Below are 18838 nucleotides of genomic sequence, written 5' to 3'. Positions count from 1 at the left end.
TTAACCTTAAACCACACTGCTATGGGGAAAGTGCAGAAGCATTTAACTCCCTCCTCTCCAAAGAGATGCGAGCCTAGCAACCTAGCTGCAATGTGTTTCTTTGCTAACACCACTCCTACAGATAGTCCAAAATGCTCCCGTGGGCAGCTTGGAGCAGGGTCAGTGGACCTTCCCTATGGGAATGCAAACTGATTTTGTATTAGCTGACCTGTCCAGTCCACTCACCTAGTGTAAACAGAGTGGAATCTTTAACAACAAGAACCCCAGTGCCCTCCGTTTTGTTCCCCTGAGCTTAACAAAACGGGGAGGGATGGGTGGCTGTTGGTGTCTTAGAAGAGACTTGTACTACACCCTAGGAGCAGAGAACCCTATCCCCACAGCCCAGACAGGACTGAAGGATTACTTAGTCCTGACCTCCTGCTGCTGCTTGCTGTAGTCTTTACACATTAGGTGGCAGCTCCCAATGGGGTTTCTGTGATCCACCCCGTCCCAGTGGTGTAGTCGAGCAGGATCTGTGCACAGCCAATTGCTTTGAGATACTGGTAGTGACCCATCCACCACAGGAGGGGAATGCCACTCCATGGAATGGGGAAGGAGTCCAGCCCTGAGCTCATGTGGTTGCTTCTTGACTAATCAGGTAGTTAAGAGGGTATTAAAAAGGGACCAGCAGAGCATGCTTGGCTTCAGCCCCAGCCTGACTGGCTGTTAGGGCCTGTATGGCTGCAGCAGGGCCTCACAAACCATTCTGGGAAGGCAAAGGAGAGCTGCAAGCAGAGAGGCGCAAAAAAAAAAATCAAGGCTCGGAGGGCATAAGCCTGAGCCAGCCACCACCTGTGTCTCAGGGGAATATCCCAAGGGAGGGCTGAGTGCATGGGTCCTAGCTAGATCCAGGGGGGAGGGAAGGAGAGGAACAGTCACAATAAGCCTGAGGGCAGGAGGTTATTGTGGCAGGGATGGAGGGGGGAAGAACAGGAAGGGGAAAGGGTCTGAATTTGGCCTGGTGGTGGTTAAAGTGACCTAGCTGGGCAAAGGGGAGGGGGCCTGGGCAACAGCAGGTAGAGGGTGTATCAGGGTGCCTGCCCCACTCTAAGGTATAGATGTGGGGACCTGCATGAAAGATCCCCAAAGCTTATTTCTAGCAGTTTTGGTTAAAAACTTCCCCAAGTCACAAATCCTTCCTTGTCCTTAGAGTACTGCTGCCACCACCACCAAGTGAGTAGACAAAGATTCAGGAAAAGGACCACTTGGAGTTCCTGTTCCCCCAAAATATTCCCCTCCAAACTATTTGCCTCCAAGCCTTTCCTGGGGAGGCTTGAGACTAATACACCAACCAAATAGGTAACCCAGGTGAGCACAGACCAGACCCTTGGGTTTTCAGGACACTAAAAACCCAAGCAGATTCTTAAACAGAACTTTGTAAGAAAAAAAATAGAAGCACCTCTAAAATCAGGAGGTAAGGTGATTTTACAGAGCAGTTGGATTCAAAACAGAGGATTCCCTGTAGGCAAAACTTGAAAGTTACAAAGACACAGGGATAAACCTTCACCTAAGTACAGGGAAAATTCACAAGCTAAAACAAAGATACTCTAATGCATTTCCTTGATATTTCTGTACTTTTTAGCTGCATCATTCAGTAGGAACTGCTGGGGTTAACTGCTAACTTGTTCTAGTGATAGTCAAATGACTACTGCAATTCTAGCCTGGTCCTATCTTGCATGTGGTTTGTTATTTTGGGGAAGGGGGAAAAATCCTTGCCTCCCCCCAGAAGAGGGGGGGAAGTGGGTTGGACCTGGCCAGGAGATGAGCAAGTTCCTCTGTTCCCAAGCAGGTGGGAGGGAACTCTATGGCAACACTGCTGCTCCACCTGGGAGCCTTTAGCACATGGTCTACAGCTAGCAAGGGATGTGCTGGTGAAAGGTGGAGTCAGCTGTGACACTAGCAGTGCTGGAGAGGCCTGTGGAGTGGACAGCCACAGAGCCACCTAGGAACTGGTGCAAGTTTAAGTCACAAGAAATGTTGCCAATGAGATGCTCCTCCAGTGTTTTCAATGTATTTAGTTCTAACCCTTATCAAAAGGGCTGTATGGGCATGGTTTGAGGGTTAGGAGACAGGAGTGTTGGGAAGAGTAGTCTTGACATCAGGGGCAGGGTTCCTGATAGCTGATTGAAACAGAGGATCAGGTCCCACCTCACCCCTTTCCTGCTGTTGCAGGAAAAGCTCCCTGCCCTCTAGAGAAGTGTTCCCCCTATGATGAACAGAGTGGGATCTGCTGTTTGGGGAGATGGGGGCTGGAAAGGGCATGGATGCCTAAAATGGAAGTGAGGGAAACAGCAGTAAGGGAAGGGGTTGTAAAGGGAATGCAGCTGGGATGGAATTGGGTGTCTTACAGAGGGGATGGAAGGTGAGGAGAGTTTGGAAGGGGGCATGCTGCCTCTCCTGTAGGGGAAGAGATCCTTGTTAGTGCCCATTAAGTCTTAACTTACTGTGAGGATCTATGTCTACACTAGATCATTGCAGATACCAAAGCAAGGTCCAGTGTGGCCATGCATGTTTATAGCAAACAGATGGTCTAATTTCAGTGGTTTGGTTAAGTACAGGTGGCCTATGATCTACAGCAGGCCAGACCAGATGAGCTGGTGGTCTCTTCTGGTCTTTACCTCTATGGCTATGTGTTCCCATGAGAATGGAACCAGGCCAAGTATTGCAGCCCACAGGAAACTAGACCATTATGAGCCACAGGTAGAGAATAGGAGAAACTGAGGTGCACCTGTGCCAAGGTCCCCACATGGGCAGGGAAGTGTGGAAGTGAGATATACCCTGATAATTCTGGACAGTGACCCGCTCACATCCTGCAGAAAGTTTCTTCCTGCCCCCACATGTAGCAATCAGTTAGACTGAGCAAGAACCAGCCAGCCCAGCACCTGAGAATGCTTGGTGCTACCTCACAGCCCTGGCCCTCCCACTTGATGGCCCTGATGCCTCAGAGGAAGAGAAGACAATATACTGGTGGAGTGGGGGGGATTGGAATATCCCCTCCTTGCTCCTGCTGATTGCTCCCTGAAACCCAAATCCTAAGTTTTAGGAACAGGAGACATGTGTTGAGCCCTGCCCCCTATCACTCCAAGCAGTTCCTTCATCCAATTGCATCCATAAATATGCCCGTCTCTTAATTCTCTTTAAGTTGTTTGCCCCCACATCTCCTGTTGGGAGGCTGTTCCAGAACCTCACCCCTCCCATGGTTAAACCTAACTTCCAACCTGAATTGGTTCATGGTCTGTTGATATCCATTTGTTAAGGCAGGGGCATTTACTGTTTAGTTCTGCAAAAAGCAGCCTGTAAGGAATTTACCCAGCTACCTGAACGCCTCTTTCATATTCCAGCAGATCTTCCAGGTCTTCCTCTGCCAGTTTACTTAGTTCTGTCAAGATAACATCTAAAGCCTGAAACACACAAGAGAAATCCCAGACTTAATATGAAAGAAATGTGGAGGTTGGGAGCTGATCTGGAAGAAAAAGGGAGCTTAATGCTTTCTTTAAACCAAGATATTTTAGTAAGAGATGCTAAACAAAGGAGACCTGACATGCTGAAAAGATGGATCTAATTCAGAGATATGACTCAAACTACAGCTTTTGTTTCAGATTAACAGAAGAATTGTGTCTCTCTGGAGTAATCCAAGACAAAAGTAATATCCCTTCAGATTTGAGACAGTGAAGGTAGTCTTGAGAAATAAAAATGGGTAGGCACAGAATCTACAGATTAAGGATTTTAGGGTCTATTGTTCCTTTAATGTGGCAATAAATTTAAAATTGCTTCCTATATTGCCATCTAGTGGCTGTTTCAGATACAATAGATGTATATTGACAACTTTTTCCATCCTAAAGAAGCCTGAATTCATCCTGAAATTATGTGTAGCCCTTGGGCCTTAAAATTCCACCTGATCTACAGAGTGATCTCTACAAAATAATGCTGTGTTCCTGTCAAGCAAAGGTACCACCTTCTTGTGTGCCAGGTGGCATTTCAAGGACTGTACTCTGGAAACCATGAAAGTGCCATCACTTAGCACCTGGGATGGAGCAGTGATGTTACGCAGGACATCTGGGCAATGAGATGGGCTGTGGGATCCTTAATGCCTGTGCAGAGAAAATGGGATCCGTGGTGATTGGCATCACTTACAAAAAGTCTCCTGCACAGCTAGCTGTGCGATACTCAGTATAGCTGCCTCTGAAGGATGAAGGGCTGAATTGCAGTGTGATGTAACCTTCTGGAGAAGGACAAGGGTATACTACAGGGGGAGGAGACACTGAGCACTCTAGGGGTTAAAAAGCTTTCAGATATTAGTGGTGGTCTATCTTAATATGGGGGAGAGCAGGCTGGGATTAGCAGAAAACAAAAAACCATCAAGTATTGCTCTGTATAATCTCTTGCTGTTACATTTGCTCCTTTATCCTTAATTAGCCCTCCCATCTACCCTGGTGGGTTCCCCCGCCACTTTCCTTGCTGTACAGGGAGAGCTACAAGACGCAACAATTGTTGATGTCTAAGAATTTGAGGTTACTTACCACCTCGGTAAAAGCTTTTTGATGGAAATCTCCCAGTGGAACATTTTCAGAGGTAGTTTGCTGCTGCTCCTGAATGCTAAAGAACTGCCTGATGAGAATATCAAACATCCAACCTGGGAGAAGAAAAGAGGATTCAGGTAAGATGTTTGAGCAGCAATGTGGAAGACCCACATCTTGGAAAAAGCAGCAGCTGTTACTCTTTCTACTTGTGTACACACAGCATTTCCAGTCCTCCTTTTAAGGGCCTGATTCTGCATGCCTCTCACATAAGGTACAGGAAAGCAACCAGCATAGTGGTTCCGCTGATGTTAATGACCTGTGAGATAGGTACAGTGACTAATAGGCTCAAACAATACACTGCAGTCATAATCCAGACAAGTTAGGCCCCTGAAACCTCCCACAAACCAAAGTGGACAATTGGGCCATGGTATCATTAATCATTTTCTATTACTGCAGTGCTTAAGAGCCCTAGTCTTGGACCTGGTTGTACTAGGCATTGTACAACCAGAGCAGAAAGATGGGACCTGCCCTGAGAAGCTTACAATAGTCTTGCACTCACATTGTTCACGAGAGCAGATTAAGTAGTGCCTTTCCTCTGAGCACCCTACAAACAATTGTGTGTCAAACACCCTGTGGTTAGAAGACTAGCATACAGAGATAGTGCCAGTTTTCAAAAAAGCCCTCTACCCTATGGAGCATTTCTGGTTTAATGATCATAAGCCATGCCTGTGTGGCTCCTGCACTGTAGCCATGCATGTTTTTTGGGCCTGATCTTGTGGCTGTTAGCCTAGCTCCTATACTGACGCTGAGCCCTTCAACTGGAAGATCTTTGAGGCACATTTTACCTACTATACTGCACCCCACTTGGGTGCTAGTGCAAAATGAAAGTAGTGTTATGGATACAGGTGATGTGATCTGCCCACAGTGACAGTGAGCCAGTGACCACAGCAGGGAATAGAAACAGGTGTCCTGTTTACTTCCTCCAGCCACTAATGTACACACCCTCCCAGTTTCCTTTTTTAGTGATGTTCTTCCAAAGAGTAAACCGGAAGTTCAGACCAAAGGATTACATGGAAGTGACAGCAGAGAGAAGTGTCCCTGCAGTTTTAAGTTATAGGAGTTGTGGTGGTTAGAGCTGGGGGATTACAATATTCCCCCCAAACTCTACTGACCTGTTGGGTGACCCTGGTCAAGTCACTTAACCCTACTGCAAGTTATTTGTTAATCAGGCACCTTGCCATCCAGCTATACTAAAAGGTCAGGTCCCAAGCTGCTGTCTGATACCACTAGCTCATAGATCGCACCTGTTGTCTGTAGATCTCACTGTATGGGGGAACTGAGACAGTGCCCTGTCCACTAGGTCATGCTGCCTCCCTTGAGGAGGTAACAATACTTGCCCACTTCACAGAGGTGTTGCAAGGTTAGCGAGCTTCAAACTGCATGTTGGAGGCTCACATTGAAGGTGTTAAATAAGCACCATGTAGGATGGTTTAAGAAGTTGCAGAAATTGCTCCTTCTCAGCTGCTCAATACTCACTGAGTAAAACCACACTGGAGTGCTCCTTCCCCCAAAATCCAGGGGGATACGTACTAGTCATTCCGATCAAGTGCTCCAGAAGAAAGAGGTCAATAAGTTGTTTGCTAGCAAATGCTGTGATCTGTGAAAGAAGAGACACCTTAATTACTTTTCCAAAGGAACAGTTTTGTGGCAGCTGTTCATAACCTTTCTTGCTGCTCCTGGAGACAACTGCCCATTCTGCCTGCTGTGCTCACATGCATGTAAACAGAAAAGGTTACAGAGCACTGACTTGCCCTAAAAGGGCTGCCCAGAGCTTGTTTGAAGTTGCTTGCAAAAGCATCAGGCTCCCTGGATTATTTAACACCTTCTGAGTTCAGCCACTGAGCATGGTGGCAAGCAGGCAACACCCTCCTAATGCCATGCATGCAGTGGTCCCAATTCTGGGGCTGATCCCTGGGGGAAGCTGTAGCAGCCTTGGGACCACTTTTATGGACAAAATTCCAAATAAGACTTCCCCCCCATCAAAATGTTTCAGGGACACACTGATTTTTCATGAGGTTGCATCAGAAACCTACCTCGTTTCCGCCTTGGTAGAGAGACCGGAAACCGAGAGACAGGCCTGAGACTCCTTGCCAGCCTGCCCGGTGAGCTGATGGGGAGTCCTGGGAGTCAGTTTGCCATCTGGACTGCTTTGGAGTCAGGACCTCAGGGCTTCCAGGGCCCAGTGCCAGGGCAGCCTGCCTTGTAGATTCAATTGCCCTGGAGCCAGGGTTCCATTCTTTTCATGGAGGATGTTCAAATTTAGGGTTTGTTTTTAAATTAGAACAAACCCCAATGATCAAAATATTGAACTCCTCCATGAAACAGAATTGCCTCTCCTCCCAGCTGTGTGTAGCACTGAAAAGCTAACAGGAGTGCAGACATGCCCCACCCAGACAGCCCCCTTGTCCCTGGAGAAGGCTTGGCAAAAAGATCCACTACAGCTGCTCTGTGCCACTGAGGGGTGGGAGACAGGCTGCCCCACAGTAACGGAATTTTCCACCAGCAGGTTAAACCATATCACTGGATGCCATAAAGCTCTCCCATTTGCTAGAAATGTGAGCAGCCCTGGTGTAATTCTGAGTCCCTAGCTCAGACATGGACAATACAGCTAATCAGCTGGGGGCCCAATCATAACTAAAGCTGGGTCAGCTGTGGGAGAGGTGGGACAAAGTGCATCAGCCCACCACCACAGGCCCAGAGTGTCATTTACTTGCTGAATGCAGAGGGGGCAGTAATGATTGCAGCCTTTGAAACCCAGGCTAAAAACAGAAGTTATGGGCTTTGTGGGGAAGTGAGCAAGGGAGGTCTGCTAGCCCCGATACAGAAAGACCATGACAGCCCCTTCTGGCTTTTAACATCTATGACTCGACCACCAGAGCAAATGTTCGCATGATCCCTGAAGTGAGAACCATGCTCAGCAGTTTGTCTTCTAGTCACTAAAGGCAACTGGAGCATACAGATTTGTTCAACTATTGGAAATTTCCTCTCTAAAGGGCATGCAGAGCAGGGAGCACCAAAGGCAAGCAGCTCATGGCTTGGTAGGCAGAGGATCACTAACCTTTACAAAAAGGTCAAGCCCATTCCCAGGTGGCTCACTCTCTGGAATCCTAGTGTATTTGAGGGCTTCCAAGTTGCACTGTAGAAGAGGGCGCTAGTCTGGGAGCGGAACTAGTTTTGAACTGCCCCGTCTCCTCCAGGCCAGTTCAAGAGTTCACTGGAGGAACTCTCATCATGCTCTTCCTCTCCTGCAGCAGAAAACCCAATTCCCAGCTCTGCTACAGACTCCACCACGTCATCTCTCCAGGCCTTAGTTCCCCATCTGTAAAAATGGGGGTAGCAGCCTGTCCTGTCTCCACCCTTTGTCTGGTGGATTCAAACTGCAATATCTTCGAGGCAGGGACTGTTTGTACAGTGCCAAGTACAACAGGCCCAGAATCTCAGCTGGGGCCTCTAAGCACCAAGTATCTACAAGGAATAGCACCTCAGGGAGGCAGGTGGGGGCCAGCGGAGGAGAGATGTGGGAAGAGGAAGGGAACTGGCAAGGAGAAGGGACATTAGGTTGATAAGCAGGTCAAGCTGCTGCCTAGCACACAGCTATGGTCAGGCTAGAATGAGGATGCCTGCACTTGCTGTTCTAAGGACTAATTCGGTAAGGAGACTGTCTGCAGAAAAACTCCCCCCTGCTCATGCTTTGTCTTAAAGCCGCAATTCCAATTAATATTAATTGTCAAACTAATACAATTGCCTGTAATCTCTTGGAGAGCAATGAGGGGTGTTTGTTCCACTCTACTTGCTGTGCCGAGCAAGCCCATCTCCTCATTGCTTAGAAATGTGGCTCACTTGCATGGCCCAACATTCAGCCCGGGCTTTGTCCTTCAAGCTCTAATTACCTGGAAAGCCATTCCTATTAAGTGTAATGCAGACAGCCATCTACATGTATTTGCATATGAGAGGGCTGTGTAAGTTTCCTCTTTCTGCCTATGTAATCTCCCAAAACAAGCTTCCTGTATGCTGTAAGGTGTCTGTATTCAGATACCCACTATCCAGGACAACATGCACTAAGGTTCCTGCCATAGGAAACAGTGTAATGCATACCTCACCACCCCAATCAGCGTATCAAATCCTGTTTGTATCTTAGTGCCCAGCCAAAGAGCTTTTCATGTTGTGCTTTCCCACCTCCTTGCTAGCAAGGTGGTTTTTATTTCTAAGGGTGGTGTCTGGGTTCTGTGTAACTGGCAGTAAAGTCACTTTTTGCTGGTCTCTGCCCCCACAGGAAACGAAGGAATCAATAGGAAACCCCACTTGCTGCCCACTATTGCTTTGCTGAGGACGCTTGTATGTCTTATTACTAATCATGTTTATTCCAAGTAGTGCCTCAGGACCAACTAAGCTCCAAGCCCCATTGTGCTAGGCACTGTACGAACACAGTAGTAGATGGTCCCTGTGCCAGACAGCTTCCAATCTAAACAGATGAGACACAGGGCAGGGGAAAAGGGGGATAATGCACAGCCAGTGACCTATGTAACAGTGCAAATGTCCTGTTAGTGCCACAGTTTCAGGGGGCAAGGATGGGGTTAGTTCAGAGGTTATGAGTGAAGAGGAAAGTGTGAAGGCAGAGGAGAGGTGGTGCAGAATGGGACAAGGCAGGGGAGAACAGGAGGGTTGAGTTGCCCATGATAAACAAGCAAGTTACAGATCAATGACATCTTTGCTAGTATAGATACAGACCCTGGCTCATGTTCGTCTCCATGGAAGAGAGTGTAGTTTTACCAGGGGTGTATTTGGTCCAGGGGGCTTTTCATTGGCATCTAGCAAGATCCAACACAGGTTTGTGGGAAGAGACTTGCACTGTGCAGCCAGATGGATAAATGACTCATAATGGTGTTAAAAACTGAACTTTTACTTCCTGTCCTCCCCTTCCCTCTGGGACAAGCCCTATTGCCCAACAGTGGACAAGAGTAATGAGACATTGAGGCTGTAATGGTCAATCTAAAATGTAACATGACAATGCATGATCTCACTTTCATGAGTGAGAACATGATCATGACTTAACACAAAACAGGGCCACAAGTCAGGAGGTCTCTATTCTATTCCTAGCCCTACCATTGCCTCCATGTGTGGCCCTAGGGCAAATCACAATTTGTGCCTCAGTTTCTCCAATTGACTGTCTCGTCCACTGAAGTTGCAAACTCTTCAGGATGCTCCCTTGCTATGTGTCTGAACAGTGGGTGTCTGTAGCTTAGGCATTTGGGGGACTTGTAGGGGAAAAAAATCAGGCCACTTATTTGGGAGCTTAACTTTTAGCCCCAGGTTTGAAAATGTTGGTGTGAGCATGTTCTCTATTACATCTAACAAAACCTATGTTCAAGACTTAGTTATTCCAATAACTTAATGAAGCCAGACTGGGATGATGCCTCTTAATGGTCATGGTCTGGTACTCTTCGTTTCAGATTTATGCATTCTCTTGATTATAAAGTTAGTCTGACTGTCCATTTAAAAATCTCTTCCTACTGAACAGTTCTAGATGGACTGTACACTGAACTTGGCTTTGCAATTGTACCAGCGGGTGACTGGCTGTCATGACTGATGGCCCATGCAGGTTTCTCACCAGGACACTGGAATTAATTTCTGACATGGAATAACCCATGCTGTCACATGCTTCAACAGTACCTGGCTTTGCTGCAGCTTTATCATCTCGGCATCGTAGTCACAGAGGACTGATTGAGCCAAGGCTTTAGCATCCTCCTCGACGACATGTGAAATGACCTCTTGGAGAATAGCCTCATATTCCAGCTCTTGGAGAGCCTCCCTGAGCTGAGCCAACACAAGAAAACATTCTATTTACATCTGAAGATATTAGACAGCACTTTTGCTTGGTAGGCTATGATAACTATGGGACAAAATATCCAGTCCAGCTGGTTACTGACCAGAAGTCACTGATGGCTGGTCAGTGGCCTCAGTGACCCAAGCCATTGGTTCCAAGTCCAGTTAGGAATGGCCAGAAGTCTATGTGTCATGACCTGGCAGGCTCATGCAAGAGGTTAAAGACCATATGGGCACCTCAGCATTAGAGGTGTTACCCCCAAGAGAGTCCTGAGACATTAGTGAGGAAGTTTGCCTTGCCACTGGCAGTTATAGCTGTTCTTTAGATACTTGGGAGGCTTCATGCTCCATGGCTTTTAGTCCAACATCTTCCACCAGCTCCAAAAACAAAACCTGGTGTTTGTGCACGTGTGTATTTTTTTATATATAAAAATAAAAAAAGATGCATTTTACTCACAAATGCAGACAAGACCATCTGAACCACCTCGGTTACTATTCCATCTATGCTGTCAGAAATGGCAGCCCTGGTTAAGTAGTCCTCAATAAAATCCTTCATGGCACTTCTGAAGACCTCAGCCAACAGATCTCTGAGAACTTCTGCAAAGAGCTCATCCAGTAATGAGTTGGGAAGATGCTTCAGAGCAGATGAGGACTCCCTTAAATGACGCCTGGTACAAGAGTCAAAACACAAAGTTCTATCTTTCTGAACACACTGAGTTGACTGGTCATTGTTCAAAGGGGTGTTTGTATTCTCTTCAAACTGCTGCCACAGGCAGGAATGTCTAGGGGACTGAGAGCCAAGGTCTTTGGGTTCTGTTCCTGGCTTATGTGCCCATAATGCCTGAGGAACCCACACCCCTCCCCTTGGGTAGTTCTGTCTCCTTATCCTCAATCTTTGGCCTCTCTGCTGAGACTTGGTAATGAGGGTGTCAATCAGTGCACACTGCTAAGGGCTTGTGAAATGGAGTGCGCCCACTAGATACTGGACTGAGACCTACCAAACTCATCTCATGCCAAAACCACTGACTAGTCAGATGGTAACTTTCAGTCCCTGCTGAGCTAGATTGGAGCCAGTGACATTCATGAAAGTTAGTATGCCCAGAGCTGCCTTCCTCATTGCTGTGTTTCTACATGCCCTGATCCTGGAAGGAAACAAATGCTGCCTCCAAAAAAACGAGGGCTGCAGTGCAAATACAATTCATGGAGGGATGCTGGGTTTCTGTGCACCATGCAGCACTGCCCATTTGCACATCCTCTTAGCTCCAGCCTTTTGAAACCACAGTGGGGAAGGAAATTTTATGCTCAAGTCTAGCATGTACTGTCTGTTCCACACGGACCAGGAGGAAGTCAGCAAGGAGAGGAAAATGACAAAGTAGGTGATTCAGTAGCACAACTTAATGATAATACCCAGCTCTTATCCATAGTTCTCAAAGTGCTTTACAAAAGGAGGTTAGTATCATTATCCCTATTTACAGGTGGGGAAACTGAGGCATAGAGAAGTGTGACTTGCCCATGGTTCCCAAGCAGGCCAATGGCAGAGATAGGAATAGAACCCAGGGCTCCTGAGTCCTAGACTAGCACCTTACCCTCTAGGTGAGGGTCTATAGTTTTTCACCCCAACAAAAAAATCTCTAGAAACAAGTCAGTTTATTGGCCAAAGAAAACAGCCTTTCCTGCAATCTAGACTGTTCAGATTGCAAACTGTTCTTGAAAATTACAGGATCAATGATCTTTTGGCGTGAATACCTACTCATTCATTCTCAAAGCAAACAAGGAATGATTTTCGTTACTCACTGGGATTTTTCTCCCTGTGATGATTTCCCATTGCTGGACTTCAGTGGCTGCTGCCTCTGATCCTATCAAATAGAAGAGCCAGATATGTCAGGTGTATTTCTGCATGCACAGAAACCCCCTGCAGGGCCAAAATAGGAAATGTTTAAAGACCCTCTTCTCTTGATGAAAAGCTGTGATCTAATGAACGGAGTTAGTCATTGCAGAGCCCCTTGTTCGCTATAATCTGTCACCAAAATAGCTGAGGAATCCACAATGGACCTGAGAAATCAAAGCCACCTCCTACAGCCAGCCACAAGGTAAAAATCACAGCCAGACCCACATGACAAACCTATCCTAGAATCTGATGTCTTATGACAGGTTTCTGCATTGCAAAAGCCCCACCCAGAAATTCAACCCTGTTGGCTACAACAAGGAATGAGCAAGAGGCATGGACGTCATGCACCTTTATAAACTCTTTTCAGAGTAACAGCCGTGTTAGTCTGTATCCGCAAAAAGAAGAACAGGAGTACTTGTGGCACCTTAGAGACTAACAAATTTATTAGAGCATAAGCTTTCGTGGAGAAGTGGGCTGTAGTCCACGAAAGCTTATGCTCTAATAAATTTGTTAGTCTCTAAGGTGCCACAAGTACTCCTGTTCTTTTTATAAACTCTGTGAAGGTCTCCAGGAGCACATCTGGCATGAGCTCCTCCAACAGAAGCTGGGAGATAAAGGAGTCAACCCAGTTCCAGGCAAGCTGTGTGAGGTCCGAGGAATAGTGGCACTGGGCTACATGTTCCTAGAAGGCAGAAGCAAAGATTGCAGGAGAAAAAATATTCAGGGTACTGTCTAGTTAACTGAATGAAAACCAAGACCCAGATCCACCTCTGCCAATACCTTAGGGTATTAGGGGAGGAAATCTCCCTGGATATTCCATGTCTTCCCTGCACTTACATGTGGGGTTCCCCCCGGGAAAGACCATTCCTTTACCCCCACCCTGTCCCTGCTAGGCTCTGCAAAGTGTTAGGACCCTGAGCCTTTCCTGCTCCTGGACAATGCAGCCCCATTGAAACCACACTGCATGTACTCCTGAACTAGCTGCTGGCTCAGCAAGCCCCTTCACTGAGGGAGGGGGGGTTCAGAAAGAGCAAGGTTTTGTGCAAGAGGCAACAGCTAGGTTCTGTGCTTTTGCTCCCCATTTCCTGTGGAAGGGGAAGGATGTGTCAGCCTGCAGCCCCCTTCCAGCCCCTCCTTGTGCATGGATCTCACACTTAATGGAGGGTTCCATGTAGCATTGGGGCATTCCCCCTCAAATCAGGCATCAGGTAGCAGGACTGCCCAGGAAAGCCATGGAGCAAGCAGCAAGATGTCCTGGAAAGGGAGCAGGTATCTAGCCACTTCCCTTACTAGAACCTCTCCCTCTCATTTCCCCTCTGCTCATTTCTAACTGTGCAGAGTAGCTTCTGAACTGAATGCCTGGGATCAGTGTGGGGAACTCCTGTACTGAAAGCCAATTACCTGGCAGTGGAAAATGTAAATGGATGTATCCACTAGAGAGAGCTATTTTTCAATCTGCCTAGAGCATCTCATTCCAGACAGCAGCTCAGTCTTCAATATGCTATTTCCATTATAAACCTATTTTCAAGGTAACAGAGGCTTTTTAATTTACTCTAGGCTGAAGCTCAAAATTGCAGGCTTGTCAGCTGATAGAACACAGATCACTTATCACAGCAAAGGATGTGTCAACGTTCCTGGTGTCTGTCAACAAATCCTGACATGTAAATTAGGATTTCTCCTCAACACCATGCTTAAAAACATGTCACTTTCAAATGACATCCATGCCAGTGTCTCCATTGCTGACTAATGCAGGTCTTGGCTGGCACTAGTATTTGGTAGCTCCCAAAAAGGTTGCCACGAACTTTATAATCCTGGATAGAGAAGGGGCTGGAAGCTCTCATGTCACAACAAGTCCACAATCTGATAACTTCAAGGTTGTCTTTATGCCAGGCATCATGGCCATATGGATAATATTAGGGCAAGAACTCTGATCTCTTCCAAAATGTGTAGTCCCTCAGTCACTGAGCTAAGGAAACTTAGCTATTGGCAGTACAGGGCATACAACAGCTGAACAGTTGAGTGCATGAAGTAGAAGGTAGTGTACATGCCCATGCCAGCTCATAATCACGTTATGGGGATGGAGAGATTATTGGGTGAGGTTGTCTGACCTATGCAGGAATCAAGCTAGATGAGTGATTGCCGAGCTTCAAATCTATAATGTAACAAAGCAGATCCTCATGCTAGTTAAGTAGCTGCCAAATGAGATAAAAGGTACAGTGACATTACTGGGGGTTAACTATACCAGCCATGTGACTCAAAATGTAAGTCTGTATTTAATGTGGTGGGGATAGACTGTTTTGGTTTGATTTTCAAAAACGCTGTGCTCCCTCTAATACTTTTCTGATCCAGTTTTAATACCACCTAGCTGCTACGTAGCACTTTTTGTGCTTAGATCTCAAAGTGCTTTATGAAGCAGTAAGTATCATCCCCATTTTACTGATGGGCAAGTCACCTGCCTGCTCTGTGTTTCCCTAAGGTCAACCAGCAGGCCTTGAGGCAGAGCTGGGACTAGAAGAGAAACACTATAATGGACCCTTATCTCAGACAGCCTGGCCCTTTTGCCAGTTTTAGGGATCAGAGGAGAAGGATTCATTTCAAGGTTGTGTTTAGGCTGCACACAACAAAAACTCAGTAAAAAAATTGACATGAAAGAATGTTTAGAACACTTCTAATTTTCAGAAGAAATGTTTCCATTCAGCCTTGTCAGTTTCACCTTCTGGTTTTTTGTTGAACTAACCAGTTTTAATGGTGCAAATGGAGGGATGTGCAAAGAGCCAGCCTCAAATCAGGGAGAGTAATCGAGAGGTCTTATAGTAAAGTGTGGGCCAGGGTGTGTAAATTCTGGAATTACATATACAGTTAACTTGGCACAAAGCTTTTCACTTGCATGTGTGTTTATGTTCTGGCTCTTGGAAACAGAATCATTAACAGTTATTAGCAAACAATGGGCTCATCTAACAAGGAGCTAAACCACTTGTTTAGCTACACTTGGGCAAACTCCTACTGTAGACATGCTGCACCAGTGCAAGGCATGACTTGTGCTAGTACAAGTATGTCACACCTTTGGAATCTGATAAGAGTTTGGGCTGAAGCTGGTGCTGAAAGCAGGAAAAATACTAACATTGCCTTCCAAGCCAGGTACTGAAGGGGATTATTAAATTTAGGACCGGATTTTTAAAGGTTTAGACAGAGGGAGATTTTCCAAAATGGCTATGCACCTAACTTACTAAAAATCAATGGGAGTTGTATGCTTTTGAAAGCCTCACTAGGTTGCTTATCTTCATCTGTAGGCACCTAAATACAGTAACTCCTCACTTAAAGTTGTCCCCTTTAACATTGTTCATTGCTGATCAATTAGGGAATGTGCTCGTTTAAAGTTGTGCAATGCTCCCTTCTAATGTTGTTTGGCAGCTGCCTGCTTTGTCCACTGCTTGCAGGAAGAGCAGCCTGTTGCAGCTAGCTGGTGGGGCTTGGGACCAGGGTGGACCAGCAGCCCCCTATTAGCTCCCCCTATCAGTTCCCCACTCCCCTAAGTTCCCTGTGCAGCAGCTGCCCAGCAGGTTACCAATTGCAGCTGTCCCTCCCACCACTGCCATGTGCTGCTCCTGCCCTCTGCCTTGGAGCTGCTCCCTGAGACTCCTGCTTGCTGTGCAGGGGTGGGAAGCAAGAGGGGGCTAATGTCAGTGTCCCCCTCTCCCCTGCACCCCACTTACTCCATCTTCCATAGAGCAGAGGGGATACAACAGGCTCAGGACAGGAAGCTTGCTGTCAGAAGCAGCTGTGGTCTCAACAAGCTGATCTAATTAACAAGGCAGTGTACTTAAAGGAGAAATGCACCTCTCACACAGTGTGAGTGTCTGTGATGCGCTCCCCTCCCTCCATTCCTGCTGCCTTGTAGACTGAGAGTTAAACCTTGAGGGCTCAGCCAATTGCTAGTGCATTTAGCAGTAAGGCGTTCCCCGGGAAATATCCCACCCTCTGACTCCTCCACCTCAACCAAGCTTCACAATAATCACTGTGTACCAGTATTAAATTGTTTGTTTAAAAAACTTATATTGTGTGTATACAATATAGTCTAGTCTTGTCTGGTGAAAGATTCCCTGGAACCTAACCCCCTCATTTACATTAATTCTTATGGGGAAATTGGATTCACTTAACATCATTTTGCTTAAAGCTGCATTTTTCAGGATCATAACTACAACACTAAGTGAGGAGTTACTGTACCTTTCAACATCTGGCTAGTAGTGCCTGTCTGTTTCCAGTCAATTTCACCTGGGCTAGGTTACTTTTGATTTATGCCACCTCCCACTCCACTCTTTCAGCAGGTGAGTGGAGGGTCTTTGATGGAGGATACTGGGGAGGCAGTCAGTGATTGATAGGCAGGAGAGTGCTTTATTGTTCTGACAGAGCAGGAAGAGTAGGGGCTCTTTTTCTGTCTCTACTGTGGGGCACCAGGGAGGAGACAAAACAAAGAATATCAGCCCCATTGTGTTCAACTTCCTTTCCTTAGAAGGGCTGATTGTTCAAAGCTCATGGCCCATTTAAGATGTGGGTGCATGATCTAGCAGGCCAGTTCTGTAGCTGTTTATGCTACTTTAGCTCCTGTCTATTCCCCACCTTAAAGACAGAGGCCTGACTGAAGAGAGTCTCAGAGGGACTCTGAATAAGGAAGTGTGACAGACCACCTTCTGTTTCAAGGCATATGCCCCTAATCACAATTCCCCAGTAAAGAGTACTACAGCTGGAGCACCACTTCTACCAACAAAACAACAATTACCAACTGGTGGCCAGAGCTATGAAGGAACCTGCCCCCATAGGGAGCGATTGGGATCATAAGCTACTTGGTCTGAAAGATGGAACACATGAAGTAGAAAGGTACAACAAAGTTAATCACAGTTCTTAGCCAGTTCCCCTTACCTCATAGGGGCAGCTTGGGCCATGGGTGTCTTCACACTGCATGGTACTGCTTCCCCAAATTTCTTCTTGCCTGTTGAGTATTTCAAAAAAGTGTTTTTGTATTATAGTTTCCACTGTATTCTTCCCTCTACATAGGATGCTGGTGTTTGGGGTGGGGCACTGGAGGAAGGAAATAGAGTAAAAACCTTTCCTCCTTACTGTCTAACCTAGTCTGGTTCCCCACCCCCCTCCAAATAAGGTTACAAGACCCTGCAGAAGACTGGAGCACCTTCAATACCCCAATGGGAGAGAGCCCGCTCAGCTGAACCTCATGCAGCTACAATTGACTGTACAAGGGATGGTTTTCTTTATTCAACTAAATTTCCTGGGAGGAAGTGGCAATCCAGGCTCATATTGCAGATCAGGGCAGGGATGGATTTTCAAAGCCACAAAGCAGAGTAGGATGCCCTTTGTGCCTTGGGAAAACAGGTGGCTGTTATGGGCTGCTCTAGGAGCACTAACTTTTTTTGTAATTTTAAATCATTTATCTTTGGGTCTGTGTGGTAGTGTCAGCACACCCCATCTCCCAGCAGGGTGGATAGTTGGGGTGCTGACACCACACAGTTACAGGTCTACCAGACTGTCTTGGTCATCACCATGATGAGGTCCAATGGTGGGAGTCCCTACCACAGCCCTCAGGTGCAGGGCAACATGGCCTAGCAGCTAGATCCAGGGGCCAACACCAGATCAGGTGGCAGCCAGGGTAGGGGGACCCAGGCCCACCTGACTCCACTGGGTCCCAACCCAGTGCCCTAACAATGGCACAGTAGTCCACCACTAGGTCAGTAGATAATCCAACCTCAACATGCTAACATTAGATGGGTGGGAGACACCACTCACCCACCCTCTCTGGGTCACTTCTTACCAGGCTCCTGAAGCTGCAGTCCACAGGGGTCTCTAGGCTCCTCAGCACAACCCTAGGACTTGAATAGCAACAGGTCTCTGGTCTAGAGCTTAGACACTCCAGCTGCTGCACTATAACCTCAACCAGATATCCTTCCTCCTTTGCAGTCAGACCAGAATAAGCTGAGCTGCTCTCCTTTTATACTAGCACAGCATTTGGAGCATGCCCAGCACGGTCTGAGGGGCGGGGCTTCCTCTGCCTATAGTGGGGGATTAACCCTTTCCTGCCTAGTGCAGGGTATGCACACCCCGTCACAGCCGGTAACCTGCAAAGATCAAAATCCAGCCAACAATCAGAGGCCTGGATTCAGTGAGATGGGACAGCAATACTTCAATTTCATAATCCAGACAGTACAAATAGCTGTTGAAATCAGAGCGATTATTAAAGATATGATCCCTCCATTACAGCAGCTGGTGCTTTAAATGCACCTAGCTTTAGGTAACTATTAGTATGGATACAGATGGGAAGACTTTGAGGGGGGGCTATGGTGCAATTCTCTAATCAAAAGCTCTGAGGGAGGGCTGAAGTGCTTGGTACTAATGGATAACTGAGTACTGAGGAAAGTGGGTGGATGCTGTATTTTATGAGAATTGAACAGATATGAGCTGTCTGGATGGTGGTCCATAAAGGGAGACTGGTGGGGTGATA

At 46.8% G+C, this 18838-nt stretch overlaps 1 protein-coding gene across 3 annotated transcripts in view; it reads right to left on the bottom strand.

The window, feature by feature from the left end:
• Positions 1-18838, bottom strand: part of LOC128823168 (uncharacterized) — a 38464-nt gene that overhangs the window by 6222 nt on the left and 13404 nt on the right. For all 3 annotated transcript variants that reach the window (XM_054005291.1, XM_054005290.1, XM_054005292.1), the window contains exons 2-8: positions 17248-17317; positions 12237-12298; positions 10900-11110; positions 10290-10433; positions 6096-6216; positions 4560-4672; positions 3357-3440 (exon numbers count right to left, since the gene is read on the bottom strand). In XM_054005291.1, the coding sequence (XP_053861266.1) occupies positions 3357-3440; positions 4560-4672; positions 6096-6216; positions 10290-10433; positions 10900-11110; positions 12237-12298; positions 17248-17317 (805 nt within the window). The remainder of the gene's footprint in view (positions 1-3356; positions 3441-4559; positions 4673-6095; positions 6217-10289; positions 10434-10899; positions 11111-12236; positions 12299-17247; positions 17318-18838) is intronic.

Source organism: Malaclemys terrapin, chromosome 15 (genome assembly GCF_027887155.1).
Source record: "Malaclemys terrapin pileata isolate rMalTer1 chromosome 15, rMalTer1.hap1, whole genome shotgun sequence".
Classification (NCBI taxonomy): Eukaryota; Metazoa; Chordata; order Testudines; family Emydidae; genus Malaclemys; species Malaclemys terrapin.
This window is presented reverse-complemented; position numbering and strand designations above follow the sequence as displayed.